This window comes from Ambystoma mexicanum, chromosome 4p, assembly GCF_040938575.1.
Source record: "Ambystoma mexicanum isolate Mex_15411 chromosome 4p, UKY_AmexF1_1, whole genome shotgun sequence".
Lineage (NCBI taxonomy): Eukaryota > Metazoa > Chordata > Amphibia > Caudata > Ambystomatidae > Ambystoma > Ambystoma mexicanum.
This window is the reverse complement of record NC_090927.1, coordinates 1,110,816,367-1,110,837,619: the sequence shown is the minus strand read 5'-3', so window position 1 is coordinate 1,110,837,619 and position 21,253 is coordinate 1,110,816,367. Positions and strand designations below refer to the sequence as shown.

At 47.7% G+C, this 21,253-nt stretch overlaps 1 protein-coding gene across 1 annotated transcript in view; it reads left to right on the top strand.

Annotated features, from left to right (window-relative positions):
* SOS1 (SOS Ras/Rac guanine nucleotide exchange factor 1) overlaps positions 1-21,253 on the top strand; it is a 2,649,334-nt gene that overhangs the window by 1,211,443 nt on the left and 1,416,638 nt on the right. The window contains exon 10 of the mRNA XM_069606702.1: positions 13,125-13,780. Coding sequence (XP_069462803.1) covers positions 13,125-13,780 — 656 coding nt within the window. The remainder of the gene's footprint in view (positions 1-13,124; positions 13,781-21,253) is intronic.

Genomic DNA, 21,253 nt, shown 5'->3' with positions numbered 1-21,253 from the left:
AACCTTTTTGGCATCCACGGCCGGAGATGACAGGAATTACGGATGCCTCAGGGGGTGGGGAACCCACACCAACAGTCAGGGGTCATTGGTCTCCATCAGAGTCCAAACTATACATCAACCTTTTGGAGCTTTGGGCAATCAGACTAGCACTGAAGGCCTTTCTGCTCATTATACGGGGAAAGAATGTCCTGATAATGACGGACAACACAGTGGCCATGTACTACCTCAACAAGAGAGGTGGTGTAGGGTCACTACCACTATGCAGAGATGTAATGTAGCTCTGGTTCTGGGCAATTCAAGAAGGAATCTCCCTATCAGCAGTTCACCTAACCCGGAGAGCAGAACACGGTGGCGGATGCTCAGAGCAGACCGAGCACAGTCTCGCATGAGTGGGAACAAGCTTAGGAAGTCCCTTTGGGGAACCACTCGGGTAGATCTGTTCGCATCCAGCCTCATCTTGATGTGTGACTTATTTTTTTCCACAGAATTTCCCCCGAAAGGAGCTCTAGGAGACGCGTTCATAGTGGACTGGGAGCTCCCACTCCCGTATGAGTTTCCTCCGGTCGCTGTCATTCCTCGAGTCATAAGGAGGTTGACAAAGTTCAGGAAATCCATGATACTAATTGCTCTGGATTGGGCCAGGAGGACATGGTACCTGGGCCTTCTGGACATGCCCATCTGGCTTCCAATTGGTCTTCCACAAAGAGAGGACCTCCTCTTGCAAGAGTAGGGTCGGGTTTTCCGTCCAAAGGTCAAGACCCTCAACCTGCACGTTTAGTTTGAGAGGTTACGATACAAGGATTGGGACCTCCCGGGAAACGTGAAGGAGTTTTTGCTTTCGGCCAGAAGGCCAGCAACAAAGTCTCTGGATCGCTGCTGTTGGAACAAGTTCTGCAGCTGGTGCATAGAGAAGAATGTGGATACTCTTCAATGCGACACACCTATGGTGTTGTCATTCCTATTGCATCTAGCTAATCTGGGGCTCCAGATTGGCAGTGTCAAGGGTTACTTGGCGCGCTTTCGATTTTTAAGCGCAGGTCTGAAGAGACCTCTGACTAAGATGCCGCAAAATACTACATTTTTAAATGAACTCCTAAATATGTTCCCCCCAGTCCCATTTGTGGTCCCTGTTTGCGATTTAAATCTAGTATTAAAGTTCCTCATGTGTGCTCCTTTTGAGCCTCTTCACTCTTTCCTGTTGAGGCTACTTACACTGAAAACAGTCCTGTTAACGGCTGTAACACCTGCCCGCAGGGTGAGCGAATTACAAGCTTTATCATGTAAGCCACCTTCCACAACCTTTTACAAAGACAAAGTTTTTTTTGTTAAACAATTTTTATTTTTTTATAACAAACACACCAAACATGGTAACTTTTTAGGACATACATGATCAATGTCAAAACATCACATTATACAGTGTCATTTTCCGTCCTCCTCACTCCCTCCCGACAAACTCGAGCCATCTCAGCCACATCATCTACATGAGCATTTTCAGGAATCTGTTTGTTGACCCAACTGCGTCTTCTGTATCATGATTGACCTGGTGGGGGTTTTCCATTGAGGTCACCAGCTGCCTCCAGGCTATCAGGGGGCCCGCTTCCTCCTCTCCCCCCTTGGTGACAGCTTCAAACCATACCACAGTTTCTGCTTCCGCCCACCTAAAGAGGTCCGCCCACCATATCTCCACTCTGGGCCTGTGGGCTGCTTTCCAACACATCGCGATTCTGCGTTTAGCCAAAATATAGGCCGGGTCCTTCATCTTACTGATATGCTTTGAATGACGTGGCCTGGGAAAATTCCCAAGCATGCAAGCCCATGCAGACCCTACGTCCAGTACCACTCCCCCACCAGCCATTTTCATCTTTATTTCCTCCCAGAATCTGTGCACCTCAGGGCAAGCCCAGAACATGTGCAGTAGTCCTGCCTCCTCCTCCCCGCACCTGGGGCATTTTTGTACAGCCGTGCCTCCAAACCTAGCTATTCTACTGGGAGTCAGATAAGCTCTATGGGTGACATACAACTGAATCTGCTGGAGTCTCGCATTCAGGGACACCTTTTTATGGTACCTTTGGGCTCTATCCCACTGTCCCTCTGTCATGGGTTCCCCCACCTCCTCCTCCCAGTCATGCCTCAATTGCAGAAGCAGCTCCTTCCCCGCCTTCACCCTCAGGAGCTCAGATATCCTAGGTACTTCGTGCCCACCCTCCGAGACATCATACATCATTTCTAGGGAGGCATCGGGTTCCTCCTCTAGCACAGTCTCAGGCCACCTCTCTCACACCTGTTTCATGAGTCTGGTATAAGTAATGAATTGGCCTCTATGCACCCGTCTCCTCCTGCAGCCTCTGGAATCCCACCGCCTCCCCTTCCTGCCATATGTCTCCAAGGATGGCCAATCCCATTGGTTCCCAGTATCTACGGACCGCTTCAAACAATTGGGAGTCGTCCCCGCATAGCACCGCCAGCGGGGCCTGCTGAGAAAGCGCATCTGGGTCACCCACCGTTCTCCATGTCGTGCGCCATACTTCCCAGCCCAGCTTCAATAGCCTCCCCATCCTCGCTATTTTAGTTTTATGCAGCCATACTGTCTCCCTCAAAAAGTAAGGAGCTGATTCACCTTGCAAAAGCCTAGCTTCTGCCGAGTCTTCCGCAGACAACCACCTAGCCACATACAACAGCTGTCCTGCTAGGTAATGCAGCGTGAAATTTGTTAGGTTTATGCCCCCCTTATCGCATGTGTTCTGTAGTTTCCACAGGGCCACCATATTCCTGGAGTTGCCCCATATGAAGCCCCTGCACATGCCATACATTTTTACAAAAAAGCGTCTGGGGATCAAGTACAGGACATTCACAAAAAAGTGCAAGAGGTTGGGCAAGACCACCATTTTGAGTAGAGCTGCTCTCCCCATCATAGCTAGGGGTAATCTAGACCAGAACACCATGCTATTCTTAACTCCCTCCATCGCTTTCTCTGTATTATGTTTGTGCTCTGTCTCTATTTTGTGGTAAACATTTACGCCCAGATACCTGAATGTCACGGTCTGCCAGGATATCTGCAAGACGGGCAGCCTCTCCAGTGGGGTACTCTTATACCTTCCCAGGGGGAACAAACTAGACTTCCCGGGGTTCACCGATATGCCCAAGAGGGTGGCGTAACGATCCATCACCTCCAACACATATTGCAGGTTTTCCTCCGGGTAGCGCAAGTAGAGGAGCACATCATCCGCATACAATGATATCAGATGTGTGCCCCCTGTCGTGCGGATCCCCACCTCCCTGTATTGTTGCCGCAGGCATATTGCCAACGGCTCTAATGCCAGGATGTATAACATGGGTGACCAGGGGCATCCTGGTCTGGTCCCCCTGCTAAAATGCCATTTATCTGAGATTGTGGTTCCGGTTTTAACTCTCGCCATTGGGGTACTATATAGCATCTGGACCCATCTAATATATCCTGGTCCCATCCCGTATCCTTTCAGAGTCGCTTTCAACCACGGCCACCGCACTAAATCAAAAGCTTTAACCACGTCCAGCGACACGATAGCCAGCTCGCCCGGGTCTCCCTCAGTTTGATCAATGATATGGTGTAGCCTCCTGTGGTTGTCTGTGATATTTCTACCGGGGACAATAACCCGGGGTTATGGGTATATCAACTTGCCGATTACCCTCTTTAACCTATTGGCCAGCACTGCCGTGAGTATCTTGCTATCCTGATTGAGCATAGACAAGGGCCTATAGGATCCGGCATAGACAAGGGCCTATAGGATCCGGATTCAGCGTCCGGTTTGCCTGGTTTCAGAAGCAGGATGATCACCGCCTCGCGGAGGGACCCGGTGGCTTTACATGTAGGCAGGTGTTGGATCACCGCCTCCAGTTCGTCCACGGTGATGGGGGCGTCTAGGTCTGCTCGTTCTAGATCATCTAAGCTGGGCAGCCCTATATCCTCTATCGTATCTAGTATTTCTTGACTCGTAGCGTCTCCTGTGTCCTCGTATATGCGCCTGTAATACTTGAGGAACTCCTCATTTACCCTCTCCTGGGTATTATGGATTTGACCTTCCCCGTCCCTGACCTCTCTGATCACCGAGCAAGGGGTCTCATTCTTGTATAACCAAGCCAATAACCTACCCGGCTTATCCCCCCCCACCCCCCTGCATGCAGTCTCTCTGTGTATTTCTTATAGTTTAGTTTGCATAATCTGTCCCAGAGTTCACTACAAGTTAACTGTAAGTCCTTTATTTTAACACTGTTCGCATGGGTGCTCCCCTCATTTTGGATCAGGCCCTCTAGCTCTCTTTCTGTCTCTTGCAGTTCCCACTCAATACCCCCTTGTAGCCCTTTGGATTTAGATATAGCTACTCCCCGCACCACAACCTTAAATGCCTCATACTGTCCCCACAGAACGTAATGCCCGTGTTAATTTCAAAGTATTCCTCGATGGCCTTGCTCAAATCCTCTCGAAAGCCCGCATCCAGTAGAGCCTCAGTTCTGAGCCTCCACGTCGGGATCCGCGCTCTGGGGGGTTGATGTTGCCACTCTATGACCAAAGGCGAATGGTCGGAGAGTACCCGGGCCTTGTATTCCGCCCCCACCATTTCTCCCACTATCCCGGCAGATGCAAACACGTAATCCAGCCTTGTATGCAGGTCATGTGGCGCTGCGTAATGCGAGTATTGCCTATCCATTGGGTGTAGCCTTCTCCACACATCCTCTAGGCCGAGGTCCATCAACAGTGTCCTCAGCGCTTTAGCTGCTGGCGCCGGCTTTTCTGATTTGTCATCTGACCTATCTATCCTGGGGTTCAGAGTGCAATTAAAGTCCCCTCCCCACACCATTGCGCCACCCCCCAGGGGGCTAATTGTACTATATAAATATCTAATATATGCCGCTGTATCATGGTTAGGGGCATACATATTTATAATATTCACTTCTTTGTTCTCCAGGAGTCCTGCCACCACCACCATTCTGCCTTGTGGGTCTATTGTCGAGCTAAGCGGTGTTAGGGAGAATTCTCTGTTTAGGCTGAATTTCCCTACCTAGTGAGTCCCCCAGCAGCTTTGCTGGATTTCTGGGGTTTCTTTTTTTCTCCTGCCAAGGGTGAGACTCTTTTACCCTCACTCTTGGACATATTGAAGTGTGTTTTCTTGGTTAAACCTTGTGTTGAATGGGCTATGGGGTCTTTTACTCCATAGGGCCTCATGTATTTTTGTGATGTGGGTTACACAGCACCCTCTGTGCCGTGACCCAGGGGTGTCCTAGGGACTCCCCAACATAGACTCCATACCCTGGGACTGACTACTGTCTCCCAGGGCATGTAAAGTCACCAAAGACTTTGCTAGTCTTGAATCCTGAACAGAACCAGTACAAACCATCATATTGTGGACGTACTGGCTGGGGCAATTCGATTGCCCCAGGGTCTGTTAGTCGAGGGGGCACGTCTCCATCCCCCCTGATCGAGTTTTGGCTGGTGGCAGTGGAAACTACTTTTTATATTCGACCGCGAATATTTCCCTATGGGATTTCCCATTGTTTTAGGCTAACACATTTAATTATTTATTTACGGTAGCCTTAAACATACCGCCGGTTTATATATTTATTATTATAACTCCGGTTGGGACTTTTTGCCAAAACTTGATTCTAAAATGGCGTTGGCGTTCGCCTCTGTAACTCTGACCCAAAGTGGAGCCCTTTGTTCCACTTTTGGCGGGCTTCTCCACAGAAGCCCTCCAAAGTGGTGCCACTCTGTCTGGGGTACTTAGGAGGGGTGGAGGGGGATTTAGGCACCCTGGACTGAGTTACCTTGGTAACTCAAGTCGCACTCCGTCCTGATTGGCCCAAGTGGTGAGCCGGCCGGCTCACCACTTAGCATGTTTGAGTGACAGCTAGGCTGGGTGAATGGGGGTTTGCTGCATAAAAGCAGGGCTTTGGGGACTGGAACTTCAGAAGTCGCCACAGGACCACGAATCCGACGAGGGAAGAGCTGAGCCGACCTGCTTCGACGACACCACCCGGTGGAGCCCTGCTGAACCGTCTCACCACTTTTCCCGACGACCGAGGAGAACTCTTAACCGAGTGACTCCTTCCCTTGACTGGTGGGGACAACCAGTTTTTCGCCTTCTTTTCGCTTCTCGAGGTATCTCGTGGCCGCCTTGCCAGTGCCAAGCACCCCGGCAACCGGAACTCCACCACCTTTTACCCCAACCACGAAAGTCGGTACAACCCTTTAACCGGAGGACTCCGCGGCTGGTTTCTTCCCGGGCAGTGCAACGACCTTCTTCTTCTGCTCTTCAGCGAGAACTTCTTCTCCCCTGACCGACGTCGAGCCTTGCTGCCACTGCCTGGAACAACTGCCACCGCTGGAGGATCCTTTCCACTTAAGGTACCGTGTTCCGCCTGGCTTCCCTTGCCACCGACTGTACGGGGTAGATTTAGCCCCCGGCTTTCGAACCTGGGAGTGCCTGGGACACCCTGGCTAAACTTTTTAAGGCACTCTAAACTATTTCTAACTCTTTGCAAGACTTTGAATCCTTAACAACAGTGTGATCTTGGGCACATTTTCGCTCCGGCTACTCTAAGAGTGGGCCCTGCCTAGTGACTTTTGCTCACCTGTGACTTTGTGCTTCTGTGAGTCTATTGCAAGTGTTCTGGACCTTAGAGTGGTGTGTTTAACCCATTCCTATTCTTTTTTACCCCTTTCTTGAACCTACTAGAGTGTCATCTAACGTTAAGCGCTCACCTCTGTTTTCATTATGTGGTGTTAACTTAGAGTTGTCTAGATAGGAGTAAGGGTTGGAACTGCTTTCATTATAACTGTGTTTGAAGTGTTTTTACTATATTTTGCTAGAGTGATTTCAACTTATGTGTGTTTTATAAATAAATAACTATATACTTTTGAAACCAAGCTCTGGTCAGTGTTTGCTTGTGCTATTGTGTCTGAGTACATATTGTGTATACTTTGCATACTGCCTAACTCTTCTTGAGGGAAGTCTGACTGCTCAGCCACAGCTACCAGGTAAATCTGGGTGGTGCAGGCTGCTACCAAGTGGGTTTACTGCTATACCTGTAGTCTTAAATCTTTTGCAGTGTTCCCCAAGGGAACTGCACAGGTTTCTGCCTAACAAGCGGCTGAAATGGCAGATGCGGTGCCACCCATATAATCACCCCTCTTGCATATGCCGAGTATGTGGCCCCTATGACATTACCCCTCCATTTTCTCCTAATCACCTCCAACTTCTCCTTGGTGAGGTGGGTTTCCTGTAGCAGAGCTATGTCAATCCGCATCCTCTTTAGGTACATCATCACCTTATTACGTTTTAGATAGCTATTAAGGCCCCGCACGTTCAAGGTCACAATTCTGAGATTACCCGATGCCATTGATTTGTTCGACATTTCCATGTAGGCTCATACAAAAACTAAAACTAAAACTGCCCAAAACTATGTACACCACAAACTTCCCCTCCTCCCCCCAACCCACCTCCCCACCCACACCCAACAAGCTCATGCTATGTAGGCTCGTGTCCCTCTTAAAAGTCCCTTGAACTATATTCACACCAAACTCACCCGCCTCCCTCCCTCCCCACCGCCCTTCCCTTACCCAACAATGCCCTCCACAACTGTTGCCCAGCTCCATCCCTGGATCTCATGCACCCCCCACATCTAGCTCTTTCTGCCAAGGGCCTGTACTCGAGACTCAGTAGGGTAAAGTCGCCCTAGTGGCCACTTAACTACTAATTCTAAGGGGTAGGTTGCCTCCATCCCTTTGCTCCTTTTTAAACATTTTACTACGCTTAATATTAATGCAGCTCAGTGCACACCTGCATCTTATACACTATGCTCCAGTCCAGCTGTGGCGTAAGGTCCAAAGGCTGCCAAATATTAATCAAATCTACTTATCCACTATGGCAGGACCCTTTCCCCCGCTTACCACCTCAGTGTCCATGACACCGTGTCCTCACTTGTCGTGTTCCTGGTGATCTCGTTCTGCTTCCTGCTCCGGGCAGCCCTGCGTGTCCAACCACGACACCGCCTCCTCTGGGGTGTCAAAGAAAAGCGCCCTGCTCTTGTGCAAAACCTTTAGCTTTGCCGGGTATAAGAGCATGTACTTTATACCAGCCAAACGCAACCTGCTGTTGACAGCCACATAGCTGTCCCTCTGTCTCTGCACCAGCATTGTGTAATCAGGGTACACTGTGATGTTAGTGGATGCTCTCTCTATCATGCCGCCCTTAAGAAAATACTCCAGGAACTTCTCCCTGTCTTTATAGTTCAAAATCCTCGCAATTATCGGCCTCGGTGGGGCCCCGGGTCGAGGTTTCCTCATTGGGGCCTGATGCGCTTGCTCCACAGTGAACCCCTGCAACAGCTTGTCTGCCCCTATCCCTTGGAGGATCATGTTCTCCACATAGTCAGTGGGGTCTTGGCCCTCTTCTCCCTCCGGCAGGCCGACCACTCTTATGTTTCTTCTCGCCCGTCCTTCCGCTTCCTCCACACGGTTCTCAAGGTTGGCAACCTGCTGTTTCAACACATGGACCTCTTTTGCATTGTTTGCGCTGACTTCCAAGTTAATCTTCACTGCGCTTTACAGGCCACTTGTTCTTTCAGCCAAGGCCCTAACATCTTGTCGGAGAAGAGTGACCTCGATTCCCACCGTGTCTATTTTGTGCTCCAGGGCCGTCCGCAAGTCCGCCATTGCTTCGCCCCATTTCGTGCTCAACTCTGTTATGGCAGCCAGGACCTGATGGTTACCTCCCTCCGCGGCGCCTTCTGTTAGGGTCTCCATCGTGATCTGTGCCGGAGTTGTGGGCGTCCGCTGCGCCTTTGCAAGGGACTCCATCGTGGGTTGTTTGCTCTTCGTTCTTGCATCTTTTACTGACATTGCGCAATCCTTCTCGGGCGTCCGGGTCTAGCTCTTCTATGTCGCTGTGGCGGGCCCAGATCTGCCAGACACCAGGGTGTCTACTTCAGCTGGTCGCATAGCGTTATGGCACACACAATTTGCGTTTTAGGTGGACTGTGTCCTCCCACGTGTGTACTCCGTCTACAGTGGTCCGTGCGCCATCCTCATGTATCCGAAGGACATACAGCGCGTCCTTTTTTTGCAACTGCCACCAGGAAGCCCGGTGCTTGTGTCCTCTCTAGAGGGAGCTTCCCCCGGGCATCTGCGCTTGGCCCGGTCTGTTCTTGCTTCATGTGCTGTGGTCCGTAGCTACCACTCAGGCCCATCCTGTTTAAGCTTCTCATTTTTTGTGCTGCTGCCAATGTCTCAGAATCCAATGTGCCGCTGTTTCTGCCATGTCCACTCCCTCCCTCCTGAGTCTACATCAACACAGCGGAGCCGCCATCTTGCCTTTGTTCCGGCCTTTGTTCCGGCCTTCGTTCAGCAAGTCCTTCTTGTCCCACAGAGTGCCAGCTCGGTCTAGCGCCTGGTTTGCCCACCCGGAAGTGCTAATCAGTCAACACGCATTTGTGTTCAGTGTCGTTTTAAGTTCTCATGCCCCCTAATGTGGCAGTGTATTCCTTTTAGAAGGAGCCAGGCCAGTTCTGTGCCTGCACAATGTCACTCCTGGACCTCGGGGCTCTGTCCGCCAGCCTGCTTGCCAAGTTGTTGCACGTCCGCACGGGTGGTCTCGCACAGCGTCTCCCTGGCCGCTCCCGAGTTCGGAGCGACCGGTTCCTTGCTATGGTCGGGGTCCACAGTCCCCGCTGCTCGCCACGTCTGTCCTCGTAGGGGGACCCATCTGTTCGTGCTCTCTGTTGCTCGCAGCCCTTTGACAGCTCGAGCAGTTCACAAGCTTCCTTTCGCTAGCCAGCCGCTCTCTGTCCTGGCGGTGGGTGCCCGCCTGCAGCACGCTCACGGCACTCCCAGCGCAGATTTCAGATGTCTCTGAAAGTTTCATGGTATTGGCACGCCGCCATCTTAATGCCATTCACACAGCACCCGGGGCAGAACACAAAGTAGCTTAATTCCCGCTACTATTGTTGCAAGTCCGCACTGGACAGCAGGTTCTTCGCTGCACTGTGCGCTCCAGCTATTATTAGAAGTTCCTCTGCTCGTGGTCTCGCACAGCGCCTCACTGGCCGTTCCCGGGTCAGAGCGCCCGCTCCTTTCTTATGGTCAGGGGTCCACGGTCCCCGCTGCTCGGCAAGTCAATCCTCCTAAGGGGACCAGTCTTTTCGTGTTCTCGATGCCGTACACAGCCCTTTGTCAGCTGAAGTAGTTCACGGGCTTCCTTCCGTTGGCCAGCCGCTCTCTGTTCTGCATTAGCTGCACGCCTGCAGCCCGCCCACGGCACATGCTTTCAGACGTTACCGTAAGTTTTTGTGTTGGCACGCCGCCATCTTGGTGCCAGTTACACCGCTCCCATAGCAGGACACAAAGCAGCTTAATTCTTGCTACTGTGTCCTACCTCTCCTGCTGACTCGCTCATCTCCTTCCTGAGGCATTCACATAGATGCAGTTACTTCTGCTGCTGGAACCAGCCATCAAAAACACGTGCTTTTCGTCGGATCGGTGTGTCGAATCACGGAGCTCCATGGAATCGCAGCCTATTCCATGGCTGCTTGGCCATGCCCCACAAAGACAAAGTTGTCTTGAAAGTTAGACCTACGTTTCTACCAAAAGTGATTTCCGATTTTCCTATTTCACAAAAAATTGTATTGCTAGCTGTTTACCCTCCTCCACACCCTAGTAAGGAGGAAGAGGGACTGCACAGACTAGACCATAAAAGAGCTCTGAGCTTTTACATCTTGCGTCTTGCTAAACTAAGGCTGGATAACCAACTTTTTGATTGTTACACCGGGCCTAAATTGGGTCTGGCAGGTAATAAGCCGACGTTATCCAGAGGGATAATTCTATGCATCACAGAATATTATAAACTGGTGGGGAAGGAAGCCCTTGTAGGTTTACAAGCTCAATCCACACGGACATCGCTACTTCTGCCTTAAAATGAAGGGTGCTGATTCAGGACATTTGTGTGGCAGCCACTTGGTAGTCTGTTCTTAACTTCAGAAAGTACTATTGCCTCGACTCTGCTTCAGGCCATGCGGTGGGATTTGGAAAGGCTGTCTTGCACTCCATTCATGACTAACACTGAAAAGTATTATTAGTCTCTGAAAATTCTTACTCCCTCCTCCAATTTCATACTGCTTTTGGAGTCTCTTTAAAGATGAGGAATACGTGGGAAGACGCAATCCATTCGAAGAACAAGTTACTTACCACTGTTAACGTTCTTTCGACTGGATGTTCCTCCAATGTATTCCTCCCATCCTACCCAGCAGTAGAATTTCCATCCATTACACCTTGCGTTCCTTGAACGTCTGGTCTCGTTTCACTACAATAAAGCCTATTATCGTGGGGAAAGAATGCGAAAAAAACGGAACTGAAGTAACGGGCGCAGACTGGGCTTATTTATACTATGGTGACGTCAACCTTGAAGGGAGATGGAGGCTCATAAGGGACATTGAGTCGATGACAACGCACAGTGCCCTCTGCTGATAAATATTTTCCGAAGCAGCTGGCGCTGGAAGGAGATATCTAAAGATGAGGATTACGTGGGAGAAACATCCAGTCGAAAGAATGTCTCTGGGGTAAGTAACTTGTTCTTCTGTGGAAATTACTTGGCATCTGGCGTTTGAACCCGACTATCTACTGGACTTGATCAACAACGCTAAACAGTGCAGGGGCCCTGGTCCGGACGGTATAGCTATCTTTACCCTCAAGCGCAATCCAACTTTGTGGATGGATAGTTTAGACAATCTTTTTAATATCATTCTGACTTATCAGTGTACTCCATGCTCGTGGAAAACCCCTGTCATTGTTCAGATTTTTTAAAAGGGCGTCTGGCAAGATCCAACCAATTATAGACCCATTGCCCTCTTGGATACTTGAAACTACATTTTTGCTGGTATTACCTTGAGGAATTTGGTAAACTCGATAAAGCAATCTTTTGTCCATGATGTTACCCAATTGCGCTTCAGGCAAGGCCTAGGCACGTCACTAAATAGTTTTGTACTTTCAGCAGCTTGTTCATTTGCAACATCATTCTTTACATCGTTTTTGTAGATCTTACCCACAGGTCTTTGATGAAGGTAATCAATCAAAGCTGTGGGATACATTTTACAACTGGGGCTGTCCTAAGCCCCTTCTAGAGATTCCAAGATTTAAACCTACTATAGAGGGTAAACTTTGGTGAAGCACTCTTAACCTGCCAAATGGAGTTTCAGTTGCCATCATTTTCTACGAGTTGGGTCTTCGCCCTCTTGAATCCTTAGTCGGTTGGAAATCATTGCTCCTCCTCGGAAAAATTGTAAATTTCCCCTCTTTTCACTCTTTTTGTTAACCTGCATGAGCCAATGAGTAACCATTCCTGTGTGGCTCTTGATAAATGGCTAGCTCGTTGCAACACAGTTCTTGACGGACTAAATCTATCTCTATCAGCCCTTGTTGCCAATGCGTCCACAGTGAAAAAAAAGAAATTCATGGGATTTACTGGATTGCGACACATGTTGCAATTGCGAACTTCACATTTTTTACTAGTTTATTGCTTCTCAGAAAATCTCGATCAAATTTCCCCGTACTTATTGACATTTCCTAGCGGAATATGGAGCAATCATTTTTTGAGATAGTGATTTAACCTCTGTCCGACTCACAAAGTTTTATGTTCCCATTACAACATCCCTAGAACTCTACGATTTTGTCATGATCCTCCATTGAAATATTGCAGCATCTGTTAATAGAATGTTACATAGCACCAGACTTTTATACTTGGCTTGATGTACACATGATAATTTGTTTATTTCGTCGCTATGTTTTTGGTATCTTACTTTAAATGGCAGGTGTTCTCTTACGATTGCTACTATTAAGTATCTATCCAATATTCTTAGGCGAGTTCAATGTTAGTGTGCTACCTTTTTAACTTTATAGTGGATGCTGTGTTACTGGTTTTTATACCATTATTGTAACAAATGTATTTTTGTCCTTTGGACTGTTGTGATCATGTTACTTTTTTATCTGTTTTTGACTGTAACCCTTTTTTTGTGTTAGCCATACCACAATAAAAAAATATGTAATCCTAATTGTCGAATGAGTTGTAGCTGGACTTCTAATAGTCTTTCTTTGTTTACAGTGAATCTGCATGTAGATTTTACAATCAGCAAATGAAAGGAAAACAACTAGCAATCAGGAAAATGAATGAAATACAGAAAAACATTGACAGCTGGGAAGGGAAGGACATTGGGCAGTGCTGCAATGAGTTCATTATGGAAGGACCCCTTACGCGTGTCGGAGCTAAACATGAGAGACACATATTCCTTTTTGATGGCCTCATTATTTGTTGCAAGTCGAACCATGGCCAACCAAGACTTCCAGGTGCAGGCAATGCAGAATATCGACTTAAGGAAAAATTCTTTATGAGAAAGGTACAAATCAATGATAAAGATGACACTAATGAGTACAGACATGCCTTTGAAATTATCTTGAAAGATGAAAACAGTGTTATTTTTGCTGCCAAGTCAGCTGAAGAGAAAAACAATTGGATGGCAGCTTTGATATCTTTACAATACCGAACTACACTCGAGAGAATGTTGGATGTAACAATGTTACAAGAGGAGAAAGAGGAGCCGTTAAGGCTACCAAATCCTAAACTCTACAGGTTTGCAGAGCCAGACTCTGAAGAGAATATTCTTTTTGAAGAAAGTGTTCAGCCAAAGTCTGGCATCCCAATCCTCAAGGCAGGAACTGTTGTTAAACTTATTGAGCGACTTACCTACCACATGTATGCAGGTAAGTGAAATGCACTTTAGTGAAATGCACTTTATGCTCTATTTTTCACAGCTCTCGGTTTAACATTTTCTCCTACAGTATTTTTATGCCAATGCTGATGAAGTAGATTTCTATTGCACTAATCCTTCTTAGAACTGGAACAACTAAGCCTAAAACCCTAGTAAAGTCATAATGAAATGTCTTGGTGTGTTCTCAACATTGTAAGAAATAAACAGGTGTGCACATTTTTCAAATATCTTCGGTTGATAAACTGCTTCCATAATATCTTTAAATCTGAATTTTTCATCTTTAAATCTGAATTTTTCTAGTAAATATTTATTTAGAACAGAAGTTAGTGAGCATTCAGGAGTACATGAATTTGAATGTTGGCCCTCTAAATATCCATTCCCCAATATTGGATAATTCATATATTGACATGCTTTGAATAAGTTGGTTGCCAGGCTGGGAATGCTGCTTGCCAGTAAATACAATGGTGCAACATTTAAGTTGTTTCCCATCACTTCATGTTTTGTTACTTTCTAACCTGGCCTATGATAGTAAAAAGTCTGTAGGCTACGAATCCAGAGGCCATCATCCAGTTTTGAACTGCAGGTTGTGTGTATGGGAAGCCTTATGCTGCTCTGAAATGTACTATATTCATATTTCTTATTTTCATCAGTGAAACACGTTTTCTTTGTTTTAAGATCTCAATTCCCTCTCATGGACACGATGCTGCAGCTCCATGCTCTTCTGCTGACTGAGGACTTCTTTTCATCCTGTGACTCAATTACCACAGCTTAATCTTGTGGTGTAGGTGTGCCAAATAAAGATGCCTTGTCAAGGGCTGCGGGAAATGTGGTCAGAAGAAAGTCATAATCACCTTAATGAAGACTGCATCAGTTGCTTTTCTCCTGACAGTAGTGCAGATCATGTAGACATCTGTCAGAACTCCTCCAATGACTTGTCTTCAGTGATGGGTGCTACCTCCAGTCAAGTAAAGAATCTGCCATGCGTATGGTATGAACAGATAAAAAGAATAAGAATGCTCATAAGTAGATAAAGCAATAAAATAAAAGCCCTTCTGTGGATTAAAGGCTCTGATCTAACCCTGTCTCCTATCCATAAACCCTGCCTCACTTGGTCTCCTTGACGGCACAGCACTCACTGCGCCCAGAAAGACTCCAGAAAAGATAACTACAGAAAATACGGGGACACTGCACTGGACTATGTCTACCTCGATTATTGGAAGAGCCACCCAGAGTCCTGTCATTGAAAAAAGAACACCACCAGCCATTAATAAAAGTTAAGATTTGTTCCACGAGTAAATCCCCATCAGTGACCGAGTCAGCAGCCTCATCTTTGACATCCCTTTCCTCACTGACCGCCTCATCACCATACTCACTGACTGTGGCCCCACCAGCGGTAGACTTAGTTTGTCCCTAGCCTTCTCTCTTGAATGTCCCACTTTTGGTCAGTGCCTATTGGACATGAGCCATCCAAACATCTTTTCCACATTAAAGGACTGCAAGCACTTTTGTAACATTTCCATGGGGAACCTGCACAATATATCATGGCCTGACTTCCTACCCAGCAGATAACGTTCAAGGGCTGCCAGAAGGTGAGGGGAAGACATTACACCAGTCCTCGCTATGCCAACAAAGTCCTCTCCAAGAACTTCTCAAAAGCAGGCAAAGGTAGGAAAGCACTTAAAGCGTTTTACTCTATTACTTGAATTTGGCAAATGCAACACAAAAGCCCCATCTGCTCTTCATATTCTTAAGTATTCTTATTTTGACTCCAGTGGCAGAAGCCACAGATGATATCCCAAAGGAAGTCCCCACACACACCTGAAAAGTCTATTCAGAAGGAGCCTACTAAATGACAGTGTTGATCCTTCATTTTTCCACCTGTTAAACCTAGGGAGCTCTCAACACTACTTTGACTGGATTAACTAGACCTATTGGGCTGGAATAAATAAGTGTAGTGGAGTCAGGAACCAGAGTCTTTGGTACTGCTTCCACAACCCATCTGTGTTCCAGTGTGTGTTTGCTGCAAGGGGCAGGCAGTCCTCTTTTGCTGTTTAGTACTTTAAAACAGCTGACAGACCGCAGAGCGGGCCGCAGAGTCGGGAAGCAGTGTCTTTGGGTCTTCGGGCTCTGCGGGCTCCGCGGCTCGCAGATCTGCTGTAGTCCTCTATTTTCTCCCCATGAATTTCTGAGCCTGGAACTTTGGTCTTGGGCACGGTGCCTGTTGTGTGATTTTGGACTCCTTCCTCCCTTTCTGGAACCAGTGAGTAATAGCCCCAGAAGTAAGGAATACCGGCAACCAGATTCAGACGAAAAGAACCCAAAAGGCATTTGGAGTCGGAGGCCGGGCCAGAGAAGCCCCACACCAGAAACCAGCTCTGAGCAAGACACAATACCCAGGAGACAAGTAAGATTTAAGTAAAAAGACTCTGCAGAGAGAGTGCCTACAGCACAAGCGGGAGACTGGGGGTCACCCTTTAATCCCGCTCGCCTGAACGGGGACCACCCCCTGAGCGCTTCACAGCTCCGGGTTGCACGACTTAAGGTCTGGGTGGGCTGGGGGAGCGAAGGTCTATTGTTTCACGCTGGCTTACTGGGGCCCATCTGTACCCAAGGCTTGGGGTCTCCCAGATAGAGAAGCCGGTGGCGAGGAGCCAACACCTCTAAAGAACGGCATAGCCCCAAGACTGTTTCCTCACAGAGACACCTCACTCCCCCAATTGTGACCCGCAACCAATTAAGAGGGGTTAGCGCTTGGAGTATTTGTGGGGATACTCCTTAGCAGTCCCTCAAGAGAATTAAAACAGGCTGCAAACAGCCCCAATATTCACAACAAAATGAAGCTGCGAAGCACAATGGCACTCGGAACTATAAATGTGCCAGAATGGGGCGGTTCCTATTTAGTACCAATGGTACATTCAACGGTACTTGAGACCCCATGCACAGGTGACGTAAGAACCACACAAGACATTACGTCAGTGACAACGATAGCCCAAGTGCATGACTCAGTTGGCCACATGGAACTTGTCAATCAAGGGAGGCGGGGCTTAGAATACACGGTCAACACAAAAAACATCCAAAGGCAAATTAAAGAGCACTTTGGAAAAAGAGACATAGAGCCTGAATGATGCTGCAGAGGCAATAGAGAATGCTGGGGAATCCCACCATTGAGAACAGAGGTGGTGGACCCCCAGGCAGCAAGAACAAGCCAAGATCAAGCGATCCTGCCCAGGAAAGTGAGGGCAGGAGCTGGAGGCCCAAAGAGAAGTTCCAAGAGACAGAAGGGAATCAGAGGAGGAGAGCTCCCCGCTAGAGGGAGGGAAGGAGACCCATAACGACCACCAGACTTATGAGTCTACTCTGAAGGCGCTAAGCGTCATCTTAAACTCCTTAGTGTCGGTATTTGAGTTGTAGAAAGGAGAGGTACAGTGCCAAGCTGGAATTCTCCTTGAATTAACAGAGGAAGTGGCCAAATGTGACTCTTCACTAGTGGGACTCAAGGAAATAATCGCCTCCTCCATCGTCCCCTCAGTAAATGATATCAGAATCGAAGTGGCTAAGCAGGGTCTCGACATCTCTTCCATTCAGAGACTCTCATTACCGAATAGAAAGGAAGATTCGAGATCTGCTGCAATCTATGCAAATATGCTCTGCGCCACAGGAGACCGGGGCCGCAGAAGCCTCGAAGATCAAGAATTCTTGACGTCACACCACTGTCGGAATCCACCCTGGAAGTATTTAGGAGGCTGGCCCAGGTGGTTGAAGACCAAGTGGATGTGCCCAGCGAAAACGGGAGCGCAAAAAGGGAAACTCCTGAAGACACCAGGGACAATACGGCCATTGAAGACACTGCATGGATCGCTGCAAGTAACCAAAATTACAAGAGTCGAAGATTAATAAAAAGGAAAGAAGGAAACCAAATGGGGCAAATAAACGCCCCTAACAACATAAAGAAGAACAAGGAAAAAAAGAAAAAAGCCAAAAAAGGAAAAATGCAGGAACACTAAATGTTGTGAGCAACATCACATTGCCAGCCCCAGAAGAGTACTCGGGTATCCCAAAAACAGATAATCCTAATCACGCAACACTGGAAATCTAAATGGAGTCTGGATTGCAGGTCATCAAGCCCCAAGGTTGGGGCAAACCCAGGGTTCTGAGAACCAATACCATCGAAGTACATCTAAACATTCTCCCGAGAGTCTGAGCATGAGTATAGGTCTGCAGACGAACCCACAAGTCAAAACAGGACAAGATCCTAAAAATATCAGTCAATCAAAACCAAGGGAGGGGGAAGTCCCCCCTCCGCAACTGTTGGGGAAAGCCCTGACTGTATGTTTGAATGTGGGAGACCAAACAAGAAAAAACGTGAAGCTGGCACCAATATTCCTGAAAAAAAATGTTAACAAAGATATGTACTTTGGTTGAGAGCTCGGACACAGACTCCCATTGCACCGACAACAGAAATGTGAGAAGGCAAGTTCAGGACAATCCAGGGTATCTGGAACGGTTCAGGGAAATCAAAAGAGATTGCCAAAAGCCGAAGGCACAGCCGCAGGAGAATCAGCTCATGTCAGTGGATGTTAGGCAGAAACCTGTGCAGTTCCCTTAGGGACCACTGCAAAAGATTTAAGACTACAGGTGTTTGGCAGTAAACCCACTTGGTAGCAGTCTGTACCACACAGATTCACTTGGTAGCTGTGGCTGAGCAGTCGGACTTCCCTCAAGAAGACTTAGACAGTATATAGAGTATACATAATAGGTACAGAGATACAGTAGCACAAGCAAACACTGACCAGAGCTTTGGTGCAAAAGTATATAGTTATTTATGTAAAGACACACTTTTAAATTACTCTGGCACAAAAGAGGTAAGTAAATTCAACACAGTCACTATTATATATATACAACTCTAATTACTTATTAGACAAGTCTTAATGAGAAACACCACTTATTTTCAGACAGAGGTGAGCGCTTAACATAAGATGGCACTCTAATAAGTTATTAAAAAGGGAGGGGAAAAAGCAGAGTTATGGAAGCACCCAATTTTCAATACTTTGTAAGAACCACAGTAAGGCAGGATAGGTAGAGTTCTACTGGAGAGGAAGGAAGTCAATTGCAAGGCCCACTCTTGGAGAGAGCAAGCAGAAGGGGTCCAGGTTCACACAGTGGGGTTATGCCCAAAGAGTCTTGTAGATAGTTTGCACACAAAGAATGAAATTAAAGTCAGGAAAAGTTAGCTAGGTTGTCCCAGGCCAGCCCAGGTTAGAAAGTCGAGGCTTTACTGTCACCCCGAACGATCTGTCGCAAGGGAAGCCAGGCGGGACACAGTACCTTAAGTGGGAAGGAAGCTCCAGCGGGGGCGGCAGTTCCTGGCAGCGGGTGCAAGTCGGTGTTTCGTCCAGAGGAAGAGGAGTTCTCGACGTGGAGGAAAGATGAAGGTCGTTGCACTGCCAGGGAAGAAACCAGCCGCAGAGTTCTTCGGTTAAAAGGTACTACCCTTCTATTCGCGGTAGTGGTAAACCGTGGTATTCCGGTTGCTGGGGTGCTTGGCACGGGCAAGGCAGCCACAAGATGCTCCAGGAAGGCAAAAAGAAGGCAAAACTGGTTATCCCCACCAGTCAAAGGAAGAAGACTCTCCGGACTGGAGATCTCCTCTGTCGTCGGGAAAAGTGGTGAGACGGTTCAGCTGGGCTCCACCGGTGGTGTCGTCGTTGCAGGTCGGCTCAGCTTCTCCCTCCTCGGATTCTTAGGTCCTGTGGCGACTTATGAAGTTCCAGTCCCCAAAGCCCTGCTTTTATGCAGCAGACCCCCATTCATTCAGCCTAGCTGTCAATCAAACATGCTAAGTGGTGAGCCGGCCGGCTCACCACTTGGGCCAATCACACAAGAGTGCGACTTGAGTTGCCAAGACAACTCAGTCCAGGGTGCCTAAAACCCCTCCCATACCCCCTGTGGTATGCAGACAGAGTGGCACCACTTCTGGAGGCTTCTGTGGAGAAGCCGCCAAAAAGTGGATCAAAGGGCTCGACTTGGGTTGGAGTCACAGAAGAGAATAACAGCATTTTAGAATCGAGTTCTGGCAAAAAATACCAACCGGTGAATTAATATTAAATAAATAAACCAGGGGTATGTTCGAGGCTATAGGAATTAAATAATTAAAGTTGGTAGCCTCGAACAGTGGGAAAATCCCACAGAGATACATCCGCGGTCGAATATAAAAAGTAGTATCCACTGCCACCAGCCAAAACTCGATCAGGGGGGATGGAGACGTGCCCCCTCGAACAACAGACCCTGGGGCAATCGAATTGCCCCGACCAGTATGTCCACAATATGATGGTTTGTACTGGTTTCTGTTCATAATTTGGGACTAGTAAAGCCAATGGTGACTTTACATGCCCTGGGAGACAGTAGTCAGTCCCAGGGTATGGAGTCCATGTTTGGGGGTCGCTACGACACCCCTGGGTTACGGCACAGAGGGTGCTGTGTTACCCACATCAACAAAACACATGAAACCCTATCGAGTAAAAGACCCCATAGCCCATAAAACACATGGCAAGACAAAGGAACACCTCAAATCATGTCTAAGAGTGGGAGAAAAAGAGTCTCACTCTTAGCAGGAGAAAAAAATAAATTCCAAAAATCCACAAAGTTGCTGGGGGACTCACTAGGTTTGGGAAATTAGCCTTTACAGAGAATTCTCCCTAACAGTGGACAATAGGGAGGGGGCTACAACAGGCTTTGAAGTCCCGAGACTCTGGTTAGAACTCACACAAAAGAACAACCAATACAAGTCCCTCAGTATAAGCGTGATTTTTATCTTTGTTCAAGAAAGTTAAAGGTCTGTTTGTATTGGCCTCCTTGGACTTAGAATACGTGAGATTCCCACAACGCCAAAACCCATTTAGGGTGGAGATAGGGTCAAGGCATATCAAGCAATCCTAGAAGTTGCTAGCGCACTAGAAGAACAAGGACTAAAGGTGGCTAAATATTTATCTGAGACAAACTTGTCCGGACTTGAGCATTGCCAGGAGCCCGCAAGGACTAGTCCACAGAATCAAGGAAGAGGCCCATCTGGGCCAAGAAATGAGGGGCCATCAAGAATGGGAGAGAGCTCAAGGGAAGAAAAAGTGAGAGCCGCCCTACCTGAAATCCTAGCCCAAGTCCTTACAAACATGGGTTTGGGCGTGCAACAACTTTAATCAAACAGGCATGAAATGCAATGATATTGTTGTTTTCTTGCAGTTCATGTTGACTAAAACCTAATAAATACATTTAAAAAAAAAAACTTTCATCAAACAGGCCTTCATGTGGTAAGTTGGAATACGCGGGGCTCCAGTACATTTAGATCCAAAAAAGTAAGACTACCTTCTGGGTAAGATGGATATTCTGGCTTTTCAAGAAACCTGGCTGGTAAAGCCAATAGAGATAGAGGGCTTTACCATTAATTGTCTGCCAGCCAATCAGAAATCAT